This window comes from Scyliorhinus canicula, chromosome 9 (assembly GCF_902713615.1).
Source record: "Scyliorhinus canicula chromosome 9, sScyCan1.1, whole genome shotgun sequence".
Classification (NCBI taxonomy): Eukaryota; Metazoa; Chordata; class Chondrichthyes; order Carcharhiniformes; family Scyliorhinidae; genus Scyliorhinus; species Scyliorhinus canicula.
This window is the reverse complement of record NC_052154.1, coordinates 94,259,927-94,281,154: the sequence shown is the minus strand read 5'-3', so window position 1 is coordinate 94,281,154 and position 21,228 is coordinate 94,259,927. Positions and strand designations below refer to the sequence as shown.

The 21,228-nt window shown below is 47.2% G+C and overlaps 1 protein-coding gene across 1 annotated transcript in view; it reads right to left on the bottom strand.

Moving 5' to 3' along the window:
• The window catches only part of LOC119970911 (adhesion G-protein coupled receptor G6-like), a 319,332-nt gene that overhangs the window by 135,748 nt on the left and 162,356 nt on the right, over positions 1-21,228 (bottom strand). The window contains exon 8 of the mRNA XM_038806021.1: positions 16,150-16,192. Within this exon, the coding sequence (XP_038661949.1) occupies positions 16,150-16,192 (43 nt within the window). The remainder of the gene's footprint in view (positions 1-16,149; positions 16,193-21,228) is intronic.

The following is a 21,228-nucleotide window of genomic DNA, read 5'->3' as shown; positions in this document are numbered from 1 at the left end:
GTGGCGTACCGCAGGGATCAATTCTGGGTCCTCTGCTGTTTGTGATTTTCATTAATGACTTGGATGAGGGAGTTGAAGGGTGGGTCAGTAAATTTGCAGACGATACGTGTGGTGATAACCACTGTAGATATGCATACTTGCAGTAGGGGGATGTATGGCTGTACCTGTAATACAGGTTCCGCCGGTAAACCCCTGCTGGCTAGCTCCGCCCACAGGGAGCTTGTGTATAAATATGCGTGTGAGTCACTCAGACCCTAGTCTTCAGTTGCAGCCGGAGGAATAGCATCACACAGCAATAAAGCCTTGATTGAACTTGTCTCTCGTCTTTGAGTGCAATTGTTAGCGCCACAATACGAAGATTGGTGGAGTTGTGGATAGTGAGGAGGACTGTTGTCGGCTGCAAAGAGACATAGATAGGATGCAGAGCTGGGCTGAGAAGTGGTAGATGGAGTTTAACCCTGAAAATTGTGAGGTTTTGGAAGGACAAATATGAATGCGGAATACAGGGTTAACGGTAGGGTTCTTGGCAATGTGGAGGAGCAGAGAGATCTTGGGATCTATGTTCATAGATCTTTGAAAGTTGCACTAAAGTGGATAGAGCTGTGAAGAAGGCCTGTGGTGCAAAAGTGTTCATTAGCAGAGGGGTTGAATTTAAGAGCCGTGAGGTGATGATGCAGCTGTACACAACCTTGGTAAGGCCACATTTGGAGTACTGTGTGCAGTTCTGGTCGCCTCATTTTAGGAAGGATGTGGAAGCTTTGGAAAAGGTGCAAAGGAGATTTACCAGGATGTTGCCTGGAATGGAGAGTAGGTCTTACGAGGAAAGGTTGAGGGTGCTATAGGCCATTTCTCATTAGAACGGAGAAGGATGAGGGGTGACTTGATAGAGGTTCATAAGATGATCAGGGGAATAGATAGGGTAGACAGTCAGAGACTTTTCCCCCCGGGTGGAACAAACCATTACAGGGGACATAAATTTAAGGTGAATGGTAAAGGGGGGATGTCAGAGGTAGGTTCTTTGGGGACATGGAATGCACTGCCTGTGGAAGTAGTTTAGTCAGACCTTCAAACGGCTATTGGATAGGTACATGGATTATGGTAGAATGATAGTGTGTAGATGAATTTGTTCTTAAGAGCAGCACGGTAGCATTGTGGTTAGCACAATTGCTTCACAGCTCCAGGGTCCCAGGTTCGATTCCGGCTTGGGTCACCGTCTGTGCGGAGTCTGCACATCCTCCCTGTGTGTGCATGGGTTTCCTCCGGGTGCTCCGGTTTCCTCCCACAGTCCAAAGATGTGCAGGTTAGGTGGATTGGCCATTATAAATTACCCTTAGTGTCCAAAATTGCCCTTAGTGTTGGGTGGGGTTACTGGGTTATGGGGATAGAGTGGAGGTGTTGACCTTGGGTAGAGTGCACTTTCCAAGGGCCGGTGCAGACTCTATAGGCCGAATGGCCTCCTTCTGCACTATAAATTCTATGATAATCTATGATTAATCTAGGACAAAGGTTCGGTACAACATTGTGGGCCGAAGGGCCTGTTCTGTGCTGTATTTTTCTATGTTCTATGTTCTATTTCTGGTATCTTATTTGTGTCCTCATTTGTGAAGACAAAACCAAAGTATGTATTCAGTTGCTCAGCCAAGTCTTTGTCCCTATAATACATTCTCCTTCCCCTTGTCCCAATAATACATTTGTCTTCACCAATCTTTTTCTCTTCATGTACCTCTCAAACCTTTTACAGTCTATTTTTTATGTTTCCTGAAAGCTTACTTTCATACTCTATTTTCCACTTCTTAATTAATCCCTTGGTCCTCTTTGCTGAAATCTAAACAGCTTCCAATCCTCAGACCTGTTGTTTTTCTTGGCCAATTTATGTGCTACTTCCTTGGATCGAATACTATCCCTAATTTCCCTTGAAAGCCATGGATTCATCATCTTTTGTGCCAGACAGGAATAAACAATTATTGCAGTTCCTCCATGCGCCCTTTGTATGTTTGCCAATCCACTTTCATTCCTTTAAGTAACATTCCCCAATCGATCGTAGCCACTCACTCCTCATTTTATCATAATTCCCTTTTTTAAGATTCAGGACCCTAGTCTCAGAATGAACTACGTCTCTCTCTATTTTGATGAAAAATTCTATCATATTATGGTCGCTCATCACCAGGGGGCATGCACATCTAGATTGCCAATGATTTTGTTCTCATTACACAGTACCTAACCGAAGATGGCCTGTTCTCCAGTTGGCTCCTCAACATATTGATCCAGAAAACCATCCAGTTTTAGGCCAGGAGTTTACATAATAGAACATAGAACATAGAACATTACAGCGCAGTACGGGCCCTTCAGCCCTCGATGTTGCGCCGACCTGTGAAACCATCTGAAGCCTATCTGACCTACACTATTCCATTTTCATCCATATGTCTATCCAGCGACCACTTAAATGCCCTTAAAGTTGGCGAGTCTACTACTGTTGCAGGCAGGGCGTTCCACACCCCTACTACTCTCTGAGTAAAGAAACTGCCTCTGACATCTGTCCTATATCTACCACCCCTCAATTTAAAGCTATGTCTCCTCGTGTTGGTCATCACCATCCGAGGAAAGAAACTCTCACTGTCCCTATCTAACCCTCTGACTATCTTGTATGTCTCTATTAAGTCACCTCTCAGCCTTCTCCTCTCTAACGAAAACAACCTCAAGTCCCTGAGCCTTTCCTCGTAAGACCTGCCCTCCATACCAGGCAACATCCTAGTAAATCTCCTCTGAACCCTTTCCAAAGCTTCCACATCCTTCCTCTAATGTGGTGACCAGAACTGCACGCAGTACTCCAGGAGCGGCCGAACCAGAGTTATGTACAGCTGCAGCATGACCTTGTGGTTCCGAAACTCAATCCCCCTACTGATAAAGGCTAGCACACCATATGCCTTCTTAACAGCCCTATTAACCTGGGTGGCAACTTTCAGGGATTTATGTACCTGGATGCCGAGATCTCTCTGTTCATCTACACTACCAAGAATCTTGCCATTAGCCCAGTACTCTGCATTCCTGTTACTCCTTCCAAAGTGAACCATCTCACACTTTTCCACATTAAACTCCATCTGCCACCTCTCAGCCCATCTCTGCAGCTTATCTATGTCCCTCTGTAACCTATAACATCCTTCAGCACTATCCACAACTCCACCGACCTTCGTGTCATCTGCAAATTTACTAACCCATCCTTCTACACCCTCTTCCAGGTCATTTATAAAAATGACAAACAGCAGTGGCCCCAAAACAGATCCTTGCGGTACACCACTAGTAACTGAACTCCAGGATGAACATTTGCCATCAACCACCACCCTCTGTCTTCTTTCAGCTAGCCAATTACTGATCCAAACCGCTAAATCACCTTCAATCCCATACTTCCTTATTTTCTGCAATATCCTACAATGTGGAACCTTATCAAACGCCTTACTGAAATCCATATACACCACATCAACCGCTTTACCCTCATCCACCTGTTTGGTCACCTTCTCAAAAAACTCTAAGGTTTGTGAGGCATGACCTACCCTTCACAAAACCGTGTTGAGTATCGCTAATCAACTTGTTCTTTTCAAGATGATTATAAACCCTATCTCTTATAATCTTTTCCAACATTTTACCCACAACCGAAGTAAGGCTCACAGGTCTATAATTACCAGGGTTGTCTCTACTCCCCTTCTTGAACAAGGGGACAACATTTGCTATCCTCCAGTCTTCCGGCACTATTCCTGTCAACAAAGACGACATAAAGATCAAGGACAAAGGCTCTGCAATCTCCTCCCTGGCTTCCCAGAGAATCCTAGGATAAATCCCATCTGGCCCAGGGGACTTATCTATTTTTACACTTTCCAAAATTTCTAACACCTCCTCCTTGTGAACCTCAATTCCATCTAGCCTGGTCGACTGAACTTGAGTATTCTCCTCGACAACATTGTCTTTCTCCAGTGTAAACACTGACGAAAAATATCCATTAAGCGCTTCCCCTATCTCCTCTGATTCCACACACAATTTTCCACTACTATCCTTGATTGGCCCTAATCTTACTCTAGTCATTCTTTTATTCCTGATATACCTGTAGAAAGCCTTAGGATTTTCCTTGATCCTATCTGCCAACGACTTTTCATGTCCTCTCCTCGCTCTTCTTAACTCTCCCTTTAGGTCCTTCCTGGCTAACTTGTAACTCTCAAGTGCCCTAACTGAGCCTTCATATCTCATCCTAACATAAGCCTTCTTCTTCCTCTTGACAAGTGCTTCAACTTCCTTAGTAAACCACGGTTCCCTTGCTCGACAACTTCCTCCCTGCCTGACAGGTACATACTTATCAAGGACAGCAGTAGCTGTTTCTTGAAAAAGCTCCACATTTTGATTGTACCCATCCCCTGCAGTTTCCTTCCCCATCCTATGCATCCTAAATCTTGCCAAATAGCATCATAATTGCCTTTCCCCCAGCTATAATTCTTGCCTTGCGGTATATACCTATCCCTGCCCATTGCTAAAGTAAACATAACTGAATTGTGATCACTATCACCAAAGTGCTCACCTACATCTAAATCTAACACCTGGCCGGGTTCATTACCCAGTACCAAATCCAATGTGGCATCGCCCCTTGGGCCTGTCTACATACTGTGTCAGAAAACCCTCCTGCGCACACTGCACAAAAACTGACCCATCTATAGTACTCGAACTATAATATTTCCAGTCAATATTTGGAAAGTTAAAGTCCCCCATAACAACTACCCTGTTACTCTCGCTCCTGTCGAGAATCATCTTTGCAATCCTTTCCTCTACATCTCTGGAACTATTCGGAGGTCTATAGACAACTCCCAACAGGGTGACCTCTCCTCTCCTGTTCCTAACCTCGGCCCATACTACGGTATGGTAGACGAGTCCTCAAACGTCCTTTCTACCGCTATAATACTTTCCTTGATTAACAATGCCACATATACTTTGATTTTTTTTTAAATGGTGACAAGATTAGATTAAACAGTTTGCCTTCTTTGAATGTCCCCTGCAGAATGAAATTGCTTTGACTAAATGTAAGAAAAACTTTGTTAAACTGAAGGTTACATGTTTGTGAGTATGTTAAAGTTAGCAGATGAAGCAGAGATAATTGTCGACAGTTAATAAGAATAATCCAGAGTGCAACTGGAGGGTGTCAAAGCTTGGTGAGAAGAGGAAGTTGGGGAGGAAGTTGCTTTTTCTAACTTTTTAACCCTATAGGCATTGGTTTCTACTCTGTTACAGGGGAGGAAATGAGCTGTTCATAGAATTTACAGTGCAGAAGGAGGCCATTCAGCCCATTGAGTCTGCACCGGCCTTTAGAAAGAGCACCCTATTTAAGCCCACGCATCCACTCTATCCCCGTAACCCAGTAACCCCACCTAACCTTTTGGACACGAAGGGGCAATTTACTATGACCAATCCGGACAAATGTGAGGTAATGCATTTTGGAAGGACTAATATAGATGGGAATGTACAGTAAATGGCAGGACCCTTCAGAGTATTGATAGGCAGAGGGATCTGGGTGTACAGGTACACAGGTCACTGAAAGGGGCAACGCAGGTGGAGGAGGTAGTCAAGAAGGCATACGGCATGCTTGCCTTCGGCCAGGGCATGGAGTTTAAAAATTGGCAAATCATATTGCAGCTTTATAGAACCTTAGTTAGGCCGCTGTGAATCAATTCTGGTCACCACACTACCAGAAATATGTGGAGGCTTTGGAGAGGGTGCAGAAGAGATTTACCAGGATGTTGCCAGGTATGGAGAGCATTAGCTATGAGGAGAGATTGAATAAACTTGGTTTGTTCTCACTGGAATGATGGAGGCAACATGATAGAGGTGTACAAGATTATGAGGGGCATGGACAGAGTGGATAGTCAGAAGATATTTCCCAGGGTGGAAGAGTTAATTACTGGGGGGCATAGGTTTAAGGTGCGAGTGGCAAGGTTTAAAGGAGATGAACGAGGCAAGTTTTTTTACACAAAGGGTGGTGGGAAACTGGAACTCGCTGCCGGGGGAGATAGTGGAAGCAGATACAATAGTGACATTTAAGAGGTATCTTGAAAAATAAATGAATAGGATGGGAATAGAGGGATATAGTGGATTTTAGTTCAGACGGGCAGCATGGTCGGCAGCAGGGCCAAAGGGCCTGTTCCTGTGCTGTAATTTTCTTTGTTCTTTGTTCATCTAACCTGCACATCTTTGGACTATGGGATGAAATCGGAGCACCCGGAGGAAACTCACGCAGACACAAGGAGAACATTCAAACTCCACATAGACAGTAACCCAAGAACGGAATTAAATCCGGATCCCTGGCACTGTGAGAGAGCAGTGGCTAACCAATGTGCCACCTTGCCGTTGTTGGTGAGTATCTGGTGTGTATCTGGTGAGCAATCATGGTCTATTTTGTGTAGTTTTAAAATAGTGCTGGAGTTTGTGGTACAATTCATAAATATCATAAAGAAAATGAATAATTAAATAAACTAATTAAATAAATCAACTAAATCTCATGAGCGTGGCAAGCCAGGTGATGTGTCAAGGCTGAAGCATGTGGAAGTTCATGGATAACATTATTCAGGGCGAGTATGTCGGCAGTAGGTTTCTGCCGATTCAGGAGTCTCCTCTCAGAGTCATTGGCACTGCGACACATCAGCGAGGGTGAGAGTTACCTTGACGTTTGTTTCAGTGACGATCACATTCCTCAGAATAAAATCTTCTGGTTTGGCAAGTGGACACCCCTCCACCAAGGGGGAACATTTCTCCCTGTCTACTCTATCTATGCCCCTCATGATTTTACGCATGTAGACGGGCTGGTCAGATGGGCTGATCAGTGGCAAATGGAATTGAATCTGGATAAGTGTGAGGTGATGCATTTGGACAGGGCAAACAAGGCAAGGGGATACACGATAAATGGGAAGACCCTGGGAAGATCAGAGGGATCTTGGTGTGCACATACACCGGTCCTTTAAGACAGCAGAGCAGGTGGATACGTGCGCAAGAAGGCATACTTGTCTTTATTAGCCAAGGCATTGAGTTTAAGAGCAGGGAGGTTATGCTGGAACTGTATAAAATGTTGGTTTGGCCACAGTTTCAAGTGCTGTGTGCAGTTCTGGAATCCGCGTGATAGGAGGAATGTGATAGCACTGTAAAAGGTGCAGAGGAGATTTATGTGGATGTTGCCTGGGCTGGAGAGTGTTAGTTAGAGATAAGAACATAAGAACTAGGAGCAGGAGTAGGCCATCTGGCCCCTCGAGCCTGCTCCGCCATTCAATTAGATCATGGCTGATCTTTTGTGGACTCAGCTCCACTTTCCGGCCCGAACACCATAATCCTTAATCCCTTTATTCTTCAAAAAACTATCTATCTTTACCTTAAAAAGGTGTAATGAAGGAGCCTCAACTGCTTCACAGGGCAAGGAATTCCATAGATTCACAACCCTTTGGGTGAAGAAGTTCCTCCTAAACTCAGTCCTAAATCTACTTCCCCTTATTTTGAGGCTATGTCCGCTAGTTCTGCTGTCACCCGCCAGTGGAAACAACCTGCCCGCATCTATCCTATCTATTCCCTTCATGATTTTAAATGTTTCTATAAGATCCCCCCTCATCCTTCTAAATTCCAACGAGTACAATCCCAGTCTACTCAACCTCTCCTCATAATCCAACCCCTTCAGCTCTGGGATTAACCTAGTCAATCTCCTCTGCACACCCTCCAGCGCCAGTACGTCCTTTCTCAAGTAAGGAGACCAAAACTGAACACAATACTCCAGGTGTGGCCGCACTAACACCTTATACAATTGCAACATAACCTCCCTAGTCTTAAACTCCATCCCTCTAGCAATGAAGGACAAAATTCCATTTGCCTTCTTAATCACCTGTTGCACTTGTAAACCAAACTTCTGTGACTCATGCACTAGCACACCCAAGTCTCTCTGAACAGCGGCATGCTTTAATATTTTATCGTTTTAATAATAATCCCGTTTGCTGTTATTCCTACCAAAATGGATAACCTCACATTTGTCAACATTGTATTCCATCTGCCAGACCCGAGCCCATTCACTTAACCTATCCAAATCCCTCTGCAGACTTCCAGTATCCTCTGCACTTTTCGCTTTACCACTCATCTTAGTGTCATCTGCAAACTTGGACACATTGCCCTTGGTCCCCAACTCCAAATCATCTATGTAAATTGTGAACAATTGTGGGCCCAACACGGATCCCTGAGGGACACCACTAGCTACTGATTGCCAACCAGAGAAACACCCATTTATCCCAATTCTTTGCTTTCTATTAATGAACCAATCCTCTATCCATGCTACTATTCTACCCTTAATGCCATGCATCTTTATCTTATGCAGCAACCTTTTGTGTGGCACCTTGTCAAAGGCTTTCTGGCAATCCAGATATACCACATCCATCGGCTCCCCGTTATCTACTGCACTGGTAATGTCCTCAAAAAATTCCACTAAATTAGTTAGGCATGACCTGCCTTTTACGAACCCATGCTGCGTCTGCCCAATGGGACAATTTCTATCCAGATGCCTCGCAATTTCTTCCTTGATGATAGATTCCAGCATCTTCCCTATTACCGAAGTTAAGCTCACTGGCCTATAATTTCCTGCTTTCTGCCTACCTCCTTTTTTAAACAGTGGCGTCACGTTTGCTAATTTCCAATCCACCGGGACCACCCCAGAGTCTAGTGAATTTCGGTAAATTATCACTAGTGCATCTGCAATTTCCCTAGCCATCTCTTTTAGCACTCTGGGATGCATTCCATCAGGGCCAGGAGACTTGTCTACCTTTAGCCCCATTAGCTTGCCCATCACTCCCTCCTTAGTGATAACAATCCTCTCAAGGTCCTCACCTGTCATAGCCTCATTTCTATCAGTCGCTGGCATGTTATTTGTGTCTTCCAATGTGAAGACCGACCCAAAAAACCTGTTCAGTTCCTCAGCCATTTCCTTATTTCCCATTATTAAAACTCCCTTCTCATCCTCTAAAGGACCAATATTTACCTTAGCCACTCTTTTTTGTCTTATATATTTGTAAAAACTTTTACTGTCTGTTTTTATATTCTGAGCAAGTTTACTCTCATACTCTATCTTACTCTTCTTTATAGCTTTTGTAGTAGCTTTCTGTTGCCCCCTAAAGATTTCCCAGTCCTCTAATCTCCCAGCAATCTTTGCCACTTTATATGCTTTTTCCTTCAATTTGATACTCTCCCTTATTTCCTTAGGTATCCACGGTCGATTTTCCCTCTTTCTTCCGTCCTTCCTTTTTGTTGGTATAAACCTTTGCTGAGCACTGTGAAAAATCGCTTGGAAGGTTCTCCACTGTTCCTCAACTGTTCCACCATAAAGTCTTAGCTCCCAGTCTACCTTAGCTACTTCTTCTCTCATCCCCTTGTAATCTCCTTTGTTTAAACACAAAACACTAGTATTTGATTTTACTTTCTCACCCTCCATCTGTATTTTAAATTCCACCATATTGTGATCGCTCCTTCCGAGAGGATCCCTAACTATGAGATCATGAATCAATCCTGTCTCATTACACAGGACAAAATCTAGGACCGCTTGTTCCCTCGTAGGTTCCATTACATACTGTTCTAGGAAACTATCGCGGATACATTCTATAAACTCCTCCTCAAGGTTGCCTTGACCGACCTGGTTAAACCAATCGACATGTAGATTAAAATCCCTCATGATAACTGCTGTACCATTTCTACATGCATCAGTTATTTCTTTGTTTATTGCCTGCCCCACCATATTGTTACTATTTGGTGGCCGATAGACTACTCCTATCAGTGACTTTTTCGCCTTACTATTCCTGATTTCCACCCAAATGGATTCAACTTTATCCTCCATAGCACCGATGTCATCCCTTACTATTGCCCGGATGTCATCCTTAAATAACAGAGCAACACCACCTCCCTTACCATCCACTCTGTCCTTCCGAATAGTTTGATACCCTCGGATATTTAACTCCCAGTCGTGACCATCCATTAACCATGTTTCCGTAATGGCCACTAAATCATAGTCATTTACGATGATTTGTGCCATCAACTCATTTACTTTATTCTGAATACTACGAGCATTCAGGTAAAGTACACTTATGTTGGTTTTTTTACCTCTGTTTTGATTCTTAACATCTCCAGTTTTATTCCTTTTGTTATTACTGGGCCTATTCACTGTGCTCCCCTCAGTCACTGTACCTTGTACTATCGCCCTTTTAAATTTCTGACTATGTCTTCTCTGCCTTGCACTTTTCCCCTTACTTCCTTTTGTTTCTGTCCCTGTTTTACTACCTTCCAACTTCCTGCATCGGTTCCCATCCCCCTGCCACATTAATTTAAACTAATTGGACAGACAGAGATCAGGGGCGCGATTCTCTGCTCCCTACGCCAGGTGGGAGAATCGCGGGAGGGCCGGGCGACTCACAACACGCTCCCCTGGCGTGGACAGACATGCTACCGTACAAGATATTAAACAAGATGGAAACAGAAACTATGCTTGATCCACAGAATTCCAGAAGCTCCAGGAAGAGAAAAGAGAAGAAAAGGAAAAGAAGAGAAGAAAGAAGAGAACAATGAAGACATCCTCCATGTTTTTCATTATTATGATCCAATGCATTTGGTTGCGCGCGAACGTGAAACCCCTGACCCCAAACCCCTGGCCGTCAATGATTCACTTCCCCATAGCACCCAGAGCCCAGTGACAGGTAACAACACACCATCATGTTGTGATAGGTTTATAACGTGGTACTCCTTCTCATATGTAATTGAATCCCTTCTAGCATTGGCGATACTCTGCAGCATTGTGCAGACTATCCACATGAGGAAATTGCGAAGGAGAGCCTACCGCTCTCGCACCCCGGTATACAGGATAAGATCCCCTATTTTCGGTTTTCACCAGGCCCCCGAACCCCTTGATCTACAATAAAGGACATTCGTTTTGCGTCATTTGTAAATAAAGAAATGTGTTTCGTTTGCAACTGAAAGATTGTACAACTCTGTGCTTGACCGCCAAGCCAGAGGAAAATGTGAATGCTGCTATTATTTTTGTATTGTTAGGAAGTTATTATGATTGGATGTTTAAGTGAGTGTAGTTTATGGAAGATAGTTAGAGGTTCCGTTTCTTTTGTGTTGTAATGCATGTCCCTGTTGTAACATAGCGCCACTTAGAATTGTCAGTTAAAATTTTCTTGCATAGTTATGGTCAGTGTAGAGGCCATGGAAGAGTGCTCGCTGGGTCAGGGAGTGAAGACGACGCAGTTATGCGATCCTTCACGCTTCACGTTAGGGATCACAAGGAGGGAGTGTAGCCACCTGGGTTGGCCACTTCCCGACTTTAAAATGGAGGTCCGCTAAGAATGCAGGGAGAAATGGACAGGCACAGGGAAGCAAGTAGATGCAAAGCTTCCTGTGTATTAGAACTTGCAGAAACCCAGACAGCACTGAAACTAACAACCATCTACATATTGATGAGCGATCCCCGGGAACAATTGGAAACATTTAAGATAATCGAGGCCAAGCCAGACTCCTCGGCGCCAGCGGAAGCCAAGACAAAGGAAGGCCAACGGACATATAAGATACCTGGCGACTCTAGAGCAAAGGTTATAAAACAGAGCAATTAAGTGTCAAGCACACTTAGCAACAAACCACTGTGCCACCATGCCGCCTCTGGTCTGTTCTAATTTATGGCCATTCAGATAATAATCTGCCTACTTTTTTTTTCTACCAAAGTGGATAACCTCACAGTTAGCCACATTATACTGCATCTGTCATTCACTCAACTTTTCCAATCACATTGAAGGATCTCTGCATCCTCCTCACAGCTCACCCTCCCACCCACCTTGGTGTCATCTACAAATTTGGAAATATGGGGCAGGATTCTCTCGGCCAGGCCGGAGAATCCCCTGCCCTGACGCTGGCATGCGATTCTTAGCAGAGTGGAGAATTGGTGCCATTGGCACCGGCGTGTTTGGCACGGCGCCGGTCGCTCTACACGGCCGGTCCGCCGATTATCAGCCCAGGATGAGCTGAGCGGCCACAGTTAAAACACTGAGTCCCGCCGGCGCCGTCCACACCTGCTCACAGCCGGTGGGAGCTCTGCGTGCAAGGATTGGGAGGAGGGGGTCTCCGACCCTGGGGGTGCCTCTGATGCGGCCTGGCCCACAATCGGCACCCACCAATCAACGGGCTAGCCTCTGTTCCCCGGTCTCTTTTCCTACGCGCCGGCCCTGTACTCCTGCACCATGTGTCGGCGCTGGCGCGTTGAAGGTGGCCACCGCGCATGCGCGCATTGGTGCTGGTGCCTCTGCGCGCAGGTTGACGCCGGCGCCACAGTGCATGCGCAGATTGTTGCTAATTGTGTTTGTACTTAATTTGCTCTGTTTAATCACCTTGCTCTAGAGTCACCAGGTATCTTTCTGATACCACCACGAGGTTCAAGTTCAAGTGCTGATCAATAACTCAATACACCAGTTAGTAAGTTTCAAATCAAAACACATTTATTATATACACAGTCAATCGCTACTCATGCATAAAACACTACTTACTAGACTATCTCTAACACTAAAAGGCCTATACTTAGCTTTGGAAAGGGCCCACCAGGTCTGGGGAACAATGGCCTTTCGTTCGATTCTGAGTCTGCAAGCTTCAAACTGGTATGGACTAGTAGCTAGGAGCACCTATCTGGTAGCGTGCATTGACTGGACACTTATTTGGTTGGTGCAGCTGCTAGGCAGGTCTCTCGCTGTTGAGAGTCACGGTCAAGAGTTCTTTGAGAGCTGCTGAGAGGACCTGCCAAGAGAGCGAACTGAACTTGGGGGCTCTATTTTATAGCCCCCAGGGGCTTCGCGCCCTTTTGGGTGGATCCCGGACTTGGTTCTAATTGATTGGACTAAGTTCCAATCACTTGGATCAATTTCTCCAATACTGGAGCTATTCCCTGATTGCTGGGCGGTTCCTATGTGTCCGTTGGCCTTCCTTTGTCCTGGCTCCCGCTGGCGCCGGGGAGTCTGGTTTGGTCTCGATTACTCTTAATGTTACCAATTGTTCCCGGGGATCGCTCATTAATATGCAGGTAGTTGCTGGTTTCAGTTCTGTCTGGGTCTCTGCAAGTCCTAATACACAGGAAACCTTGTACCTGCTTGTTTCCCTGTGCCTGACTGAATTTCCCTGCGTTCTTAGCGGGCATCCATTTTGGAATCAGGAAGTGGCCAACCCAGGTGGCTACAAGATCCTGTGGAGCCCTAATTCTGTTGGGGCCAGAATTACTCCCGAGCAGTGGCCTGTTCACACCGTCGTAAAATGTGACGGCATTTACGACGGTGTGGACACTCTGCCGCAGGATGGGAGAATCCCGCCCCTGACATTTTGTTTCCTTATCTAAAACGTTAAAAGGTATTGTGAATAGCTGGGCTCCCAGTATCAATCCCTGCAGTAGCCCATTAGTCACTGGCTGCCATTTGTAAAAATACTTGTTCATCTCTACTCTTTGTTTCCTGCCTGTCAACCATTTTTTTATCCATCTCAATACACTAGCCCTAATTCTACACGCTAATCTCTTCTGTAGGACTTCATCAAAACCCATTCTGAAAGTCCAAAAAACCATATCCACTGGCTTCCCTTCATCAACTCTATTAGATACATCCTCAAAGAATTCCAGTAGATTTGTGAAGCATGATATCCCTTTCATAAATCAGTGCTGACTCTGTCCGATCTTGGCACTGTTTTCCAAGTTCTTTGCTATTAACTTTAGAATTTAGAACAGTACAGCACAGAACAGGCCCTTCAGCCCTCGATGTTGGCCGAGCAATGATCACCCTACTCAAACCCACATATCCACCCTATACCCGTAACCCAACAACTCCCCCTTAACCTTACTTTTTTTAGGACACTACGGGCAATTTAGCATGGCCAATCCACCTAACCCCGCACATTTTTGGACTGTGGGAGGAAACCGGAGCACCCGGAGGAAACCCACGCACACACAGGGAGGACGTGCAGACTCCGCACAGACAGTGACCCAGCCGGGAACCGAACCTGGGACCCTGGAGCTGTGAAGCATTGATGCTAACCACTATGCTACCATGCTGCCTCTTTTATAATGGACTCTAGAATTTTCTCCAGTACCGACATCAGGCTGGTCTATAATTCCCTACTTTCGCGCGACCTCCCTTTTTAAATAGCGGAGTTACATTAGCTACTCTCCAATCTATAGGAACTGGATAAAAGCAAATTCCTGTGGACGCTGGAATCTGAAACAAAAGAGAAAATGCTGGAAAATCTCAGCAGGTCTGGCAGCATCTGTAGGGAGAGAAAAATATAACGTTTCGAGTCCAATGACTCTTTGTCAAAGATAACAGTCAGAGAAAGTGGGAAATATTTATACTGTGGATTGAGAATGAATGATGAGTCATAGCCACAGAAACCCAGGGAAACCGGGTGCTAATGGTCACAGAAACCAAGGGGAAAGAGTGTTAATGGCAGTCCCCAGAGAGAACAAAAGATGTGAAAGGCCAAACAGCAGAGAAACTAACATCAGAGGCTAAACTGTGACAGATGGAGATGTGGGGGGAGGGGAAGAGGGAAGCAAGGGGTAAGGAAATGTGGATAAGATTGGGGGGGGGGGGGTTAAATATAAAGAAAGACAAGAAAGAAAGAAATGGTAAGAGACAGCTGAAATGAAATGGGATGAAAACAAATGGGTCTAGGTGGGGCTAATCATCTGAAGTTGTTGAATTCGATGTTGAGATCGGAATGCTGTAGTGTGCCTAACCGGAAGATGAGATGTTGTTCCTCCAGTTTGCATTGAATGCAGACAAGGGGCGAAAATACAAACTCCACACAGGCAGAGGCCACGATTCAACCTGGTCCCTGGCACTGTGAGGCAGCAGTGCTAACCACTATGCTATCATGCCACCCCTTTGTCACATGTGTATTTAATTTCCTGTTAATGCCAATACCTACATCACCAGGACAGTTTGGGATCTACACACAACCCCCACTAATATTTTATTGCCCCTTTTTGTTTCTCATCTCTACCCATACAGATTCCACACTGTTGGAGCGAATATCATTCTTCACTATTGCATTCCTTCTCAAGCCAACAATGCTACCCACCACCTTCTCCTTTTTGACTGTCCTTCCTAACTACTGAATATTCTTGGATGATCAATTCCCATCCCTGGTCACCCTGCAGCCATGTCCCCGTAATCCCGACTATATCATACCCGTTTACATCTATTTGCACGATTATTTCATCCACTTTATTGTGAATGCTCCCTGCATTAGCACACAAACATTCAAGGCTTATCTTTTGAACATTTCTTCTGCCATTACCATTACTTTTCATTATAGCCTTGTTTGATTCTGGCCCTTGATTTCTTGGCATGTCATTTTTCTTATTCCCCTTTTGTCATTTGTTCTTGTCTGTGTTTCCCTCTCCTCTGACTTTTTGCCCAGGTTTCCAACCCCCTGCCAGGTTGGATCAGACAGACTGGCAGGGTCACAGGTTGGATCAGATAGACTGGCAGGGTCACAGGTTGGATCAGGCAGACTGGCAGGGTCACAGGTTGGATCAAACAGACTGGCAGGGTCACAGGTTGGATCAGACAGACTGGCAGGGTCACAGGTTGGATCAGACAGACTGGCAGGGTCACAGGTTGGATCTGCAGTTGATGCTTCCTCTTGTGGGAGAATCTAGAACTAGAGATCACTGTTTAAAAATGAGAGATTGTTCATGAAGACGGAGATGATGGGAATGTTTTCCTCCCAGAGTGTTTCCGGCACTCTCAACCTCAAAGAGCACTGGAAGCAGAATTGTTGAATATTTTTAAGGAAGAGCTAAATAGATTCTCGATTAACAAGAGGGTGAAAGGTTATCGGTGGGGGTAGGGAGTTTGGCAGGAATGTGGGGTTGAGGTTACAATCATATCAGCCATGATCTTACTGAATGGCCTGAGTGGCTTCCTGCTCCAAATGCATCTGTTTGTATGTAAAATGGGAGTTGAACAGTGATTATGTGGATGGTAAACAGCATGGACAGAGCAGGCCAAATAATTATGACCGTTTCTGGATTGGAAATGGATTCTTGATCTTAATAATGGACCAAAATATAGTTTTACTTACCATTTGATGAAAAATCCAAGAATACGCATTCTGTCAGATTTTCCTGAAAGTAAGATTTATAATATTGTTTGAATGGATATCAATAAAAAAGGTTTTCACACAAAACAAAGTTGATGTATATCAGGTGCTGACAACATCTTAGCTAACCGTTTGATAGTACAGAACTTGAAGAAACATTTCAACTTGCCTCTTTAGGGATAGAACATAGAACAGTACAGCACAGAACAGGCCCTTCGGCCCTCAATGTTGTGCCGAGCCATGATCACCCTACTCAAACCCACGTATCCACCCTATACCCGTAACCCAACAACCCCCCCCCCTTAACCTTACATTTATTAGGACACTACGGGCAATTTAGCATGGCCAATCCACCTAACCCGCACATCTTTGGACTGTGGGAGGAAACCGGAGCACCCGGAGGAAACCCACGCACACAGCGGGAGGACGTGCAGACTCCACACAGACAGTGACCCAGCCGGGAATCGAACCTGGGACCCTGGAGCTGTGAAGCATTTATGCTAACCACCATGCTACCCTGCTGCCCCTATCACAATATACCAGTGTCAGGGGACACAACAACGTTATACAGGAGTCATTGAAGGCAGCAGGGCATGTTGAGGGAGTGGTTAATAAAGCTCATGGTGAGAAATTACTTTTGATCATTGAAATGTCCCACCTCTCAAAGAGCTGAAAATTGTAACTAAGCAATTAAATGCGATTGTTTGCCTTCAAGCCATAACACATGCAAATGATAAAACTAATGGTCAGTCTTTCTTCGGCTTCCGGCCGGTAAGAGGGCGGTCGTGTGTGGAGGAGCTCCTGGGGGGGGGGGGGGGGGGGGGGGGGGGGGGGGGGGGGGGGGACAAAGTTGTGTCCCGCTCCTCACCGGGAACTTACAGCCAAGCGCTCAAATTCACCCGTTTGGGCCCCCTGCAACAAGAGAGGGTGGGGACGAAGAAAAACTCGGACTTCAAAGAACTGGGCGCTCGGGACAGAGAGATCCAGCCCCCCCCCAAATGCACAGCAGCAGAGCACAGGGCAGGACTGACCAAAGCAGGGACCGAAGCGGGGACCGAGCCAGCAGCAAGGACCGACGACCCCACCCCCCTACCCCTTCCCCCACTGGCAACTACCACGAGGCAGGAACAAGCCCGACCAGAAGCCTCTCTCTCTCGACCGTGGGTGAGTGAGGGGAAAAGAAAAAGGAACTTCCCCTTTTTCAAAAAAAACTTTGAAAAGAAAGAAATTTTTTCACTTTAAAAATAAATGTTCTTGAAAAGAATTTTATAAAAACAAAGTGGTAAAGGACAGAAGGGAGGGGAAAAGAAAAAGAGGGGGGGGGGGGGCAAGGGGGCAAAAAATGCCCAAAGGGAGCCGAAGCAGAAGTAGAAAGGGAACCAAAAGCAGACGGGGCAATGTGCTAGCCCGTTCAGACAAACTAAATCGGCGCACAAAGCGGCGGAACAGAAGGTTCGCTGCAACAAAAAGAATTGGGCAGACAGGAGCATTTTCCCCCTGGGCCAGGGGGGAATTGGAACTGGAAGGCAGCCTTTGCTGAGGCGCTGAGGGAACATCAGCAGGAAAACAAGACAGAGGCCAGAGCAGACATAGAGGTCGCAGTGCAGGCAGCAATGGCCAAGGCCATGGCGGAGGTGCAGCTCACCCTGGGCAGAGCAGAGGAATAACTGGAAATCCAAGAGGAGAAACTGGAAGCTCAAGAGGCGGCCATTAAGGAGCTGGGAAAAGCCGCGACTGACATGAGAGACTGGATCACGGCCCTGGAGAAGGAGGAGGCAAGATGCAGGGGAGCCCGAGGGGAGTTATAGCTAAATTGCACCGGTACCAAGACAGGGAAACAATCCTGCGCTGGGCCAGACAAAACAGAACCTGCAAATGGGAAGGACACATGAGAGTTTATGAGGACATTGGGGCAGACCTAGCCAGGAGACGGGCCAAATTCAAGAGAGCGAAAGCAGCTCTTCACAAGAAAGAAGTGCATTTTGGTATGCTGTACCCAGCGAAACTCAGGGTCACATACCAAGAAATAGAATACTTTGTCACAACCCCCGCGGAAGCAAACAAGTTTGCCGAGGAACACGGGCTGGGAAACCAACAGCGAGGGTAGAAATAAGGGGCCCCTGGCGAGGGGCAACAACATGCCGACGGGGAGAAGGGGTGAGGCAATGCCAGCCCCCCCCTGCCCTCACCCCCACCACGATGAGCGCACCCTGAACAAAAAGCAAACAACTACCTGAGGGACCGCTTCAGGTGGGAGACCAGGCTCCAGCACGAGGGAACGAGAGTAGTGGAGAAGGGAGAGCAAGCGAGAGGAGTACAGGGGAGGATGGGGGAAGAGCAGGCAGAAAACCACGGAGGCCAGGCAGGGAAGAAGCGAGACAGTAACTCCCGAGAGGGGGGCCACCGTACTAGCAGGAAAGCTAGCGCCAGGGGCATGCAACAAAGCAGGGCCGCAACGCACCCCCAACAGGGGGGGGGGGGGGTAAAAGGCACCAGGCAGGGGGCGGGGGGAACCACTCAGAGGCGGGAGAGCAAACGGGGATAGGTACAGGGGAAAGAGGGACAAAGGAGGGGTATACGGGAGAGGGGGGGAAAAACACAGGGAAGGAGGGACAAACAAGGTTAGAAAAGGAATAGCAATAGGGCTACAATCGAAACAAGGAATCGCTGCAAGCATCCACCCAGTACGATCTCTGGGCGAAGGGAGACCCAGAGTGCAGGGGACTACCCGCGTGGCAGACGCACAGTGGGAGGCCATGTTGGGTGCCCCCGGGACAGAGGGAAACTCCCCCGGGATACAGGGACCCGACCGCATGGAGAGAACAGTGGCAGCGGCCATCCTGGGTGGCCCCCTAAAAAAGGGAAACCCCGGAGTGCAGCGTCCACCAGGTAAGTATGGTTAATCCCACAGGAGCGAGGGGACAGAAGCCCCCCCACCAGGATAGTCACCTGAAGCGTAAGAGGACTCAACGGCCCAGTGAAGAGATCCAGAGTCCTCACCCACGTAAGAAATATGAAGGCCGACATAGTCTTCCTCCAAGAGACGCACCTGAGAGAGCAGGACCGACTGCGGGTAAGAAAGGGCTGGGTGGGACAAACCTACCATTCCTGCTATGGGACAAGGGCCAGTGGGGTGGCGATATTGATTGGCAAGAGGACGATGTTTAGGGTGACAAAGACGGTTACGGACCCGGGGGGACGGGACGTCATGGTCAGCGGGGTCCTGGATGGGGCACCGGTGGTACTAGTTAACGTGTACGCACCCAACTGGGACGATACGAGCTTCATCAAGAAGACCATGGCAGAAATCCCTGACATAGTGATGCACCGACTAATCATGGGAGGGGGACTTCAACTGTGTACAGGATCCAACGACAGACAGATCAAATCCCAAAACGGGGAAAACCTCAAGCATGGCAAGGCAGCTCGGTCACTTTATGGAGCAGATGGGAGCGGTGGACCCCTGGTGGTTCGCCCACCCGGGGAAGAAGGAGTTCACCTTCTTCTCCCCAATGCACAATGTATACACCAGAATTGACTTCTTTGTGGTGGGGAAAATGGTGCTTGCGGGGAAAGACAAAGTGGAATGCTCCACAATTGTGATATCAAATCATGCTCCACATTACGTGGACGTGAGGCTGGAAACGGGCAGGGCCCAACGCCCCACATGGAGGTTTGACGTTGCCGTACTAGAAGACAAGGCCTTCAATGAAAAGATATCACGGGCCATAGCAGAGTACACGGAGAACAACGAGAACGGGGAGGTCTCACCCTCCACGTTCTGGGAAGCGCTAAAGGCTGTACGAAGAGGGGAAATCATCGCTTTCAAAGCGCGAAGAGACAGGGAGGAAAGGGTGGCTAGGCAGCAGCTGGTCAACTCCATACTGGAGGTAGACCGCAAATACTCCGAGGCTCCGACTGTAGAGCCCCTGGCGGAGAGGAAAGAGCTACAAAAGGAACTTTAATCTGCTCTCCGCCAGGAAAGCAATGCATCAACTCCGCCAGGCGTGTGGGACCCTGTACGAACACGGAGACAAAGCCAGTCGCCTGTTGGCACACCAGCTGAGAAAGCAGGCAGCCACCAGAGAAATTGCACGAGTCAGGGATACCGGAGGCATATTATAAACAGAACCAGAAAAGATTAACGAAACCTTCAAGGCCTTCTACCAAGGGCTGTACACCTCAGAGCCCCCAAGGGGGGAGTCCGGGATGAAACGGTTGCTTGATGGACTGGACATTCCAGTCGTGGGGGAGGGCAGAAAACGGGGCTTGGAAGCACCACTAGCACTGGGAGAGATCATGGACAGCATTAGCTCCATGCAGACGGGGAAGGCACCGGGACTGGACGGGTTCCCGGCGGACTTCTACAAAACATTTGCGACAGCACTGGCCCCGCAGCTGCGGGAGATGTTCACAGACTCGCTAGCTCGGGGCACACTGCCACCCACGCTAGCACAGGCCTCAATCTCGCTGATACCTAAGAAAGACAAAGACCCAACGGAATATGGGTCATACAGACCCATCTCACTGCTGAACGCAGACGCCAAAATACTGGCCACAATCCTAGCCAAAAGGCTAGAAGACTGCGTACCAGAGGTGGTCGCAGAGGACCAGACAGGTTTGTCAAAGGTAGACAGCTTACCTCGAACATCAGGCGCCTGCTGAACGTGATAACGACCCCCTCCGGGGAGAGAACACAAGAGGTGATCGTCTCCCCAGACGCAGAAAAGGTCTTCGACAGAGTCGAATTGTAATACCTCATAGAGGTACTGGAATGGTTTGGGGTTGGAACAGGGTTCACCTCCTGGGTAAAACTCCTATTCAACACTCCCATGGCAAGCGCATGGACCAACAACACCAACTCCCAATACTTCCAGCTGCACAGGGGCACCAGACAAGGAGGCCCACTGTCCCCGCTGCTGTTCGCACTAGCGATCGAACCACTAGCAATCACACTCAGAGCAGCAAAGCTGGAGGGGGATCCGAAGGGGAGGCAGAGAGCACAGAGTCTCACTCTATGCAGATGACCTGCTCCTTTACATTCGGACCCACAAAGCAGCA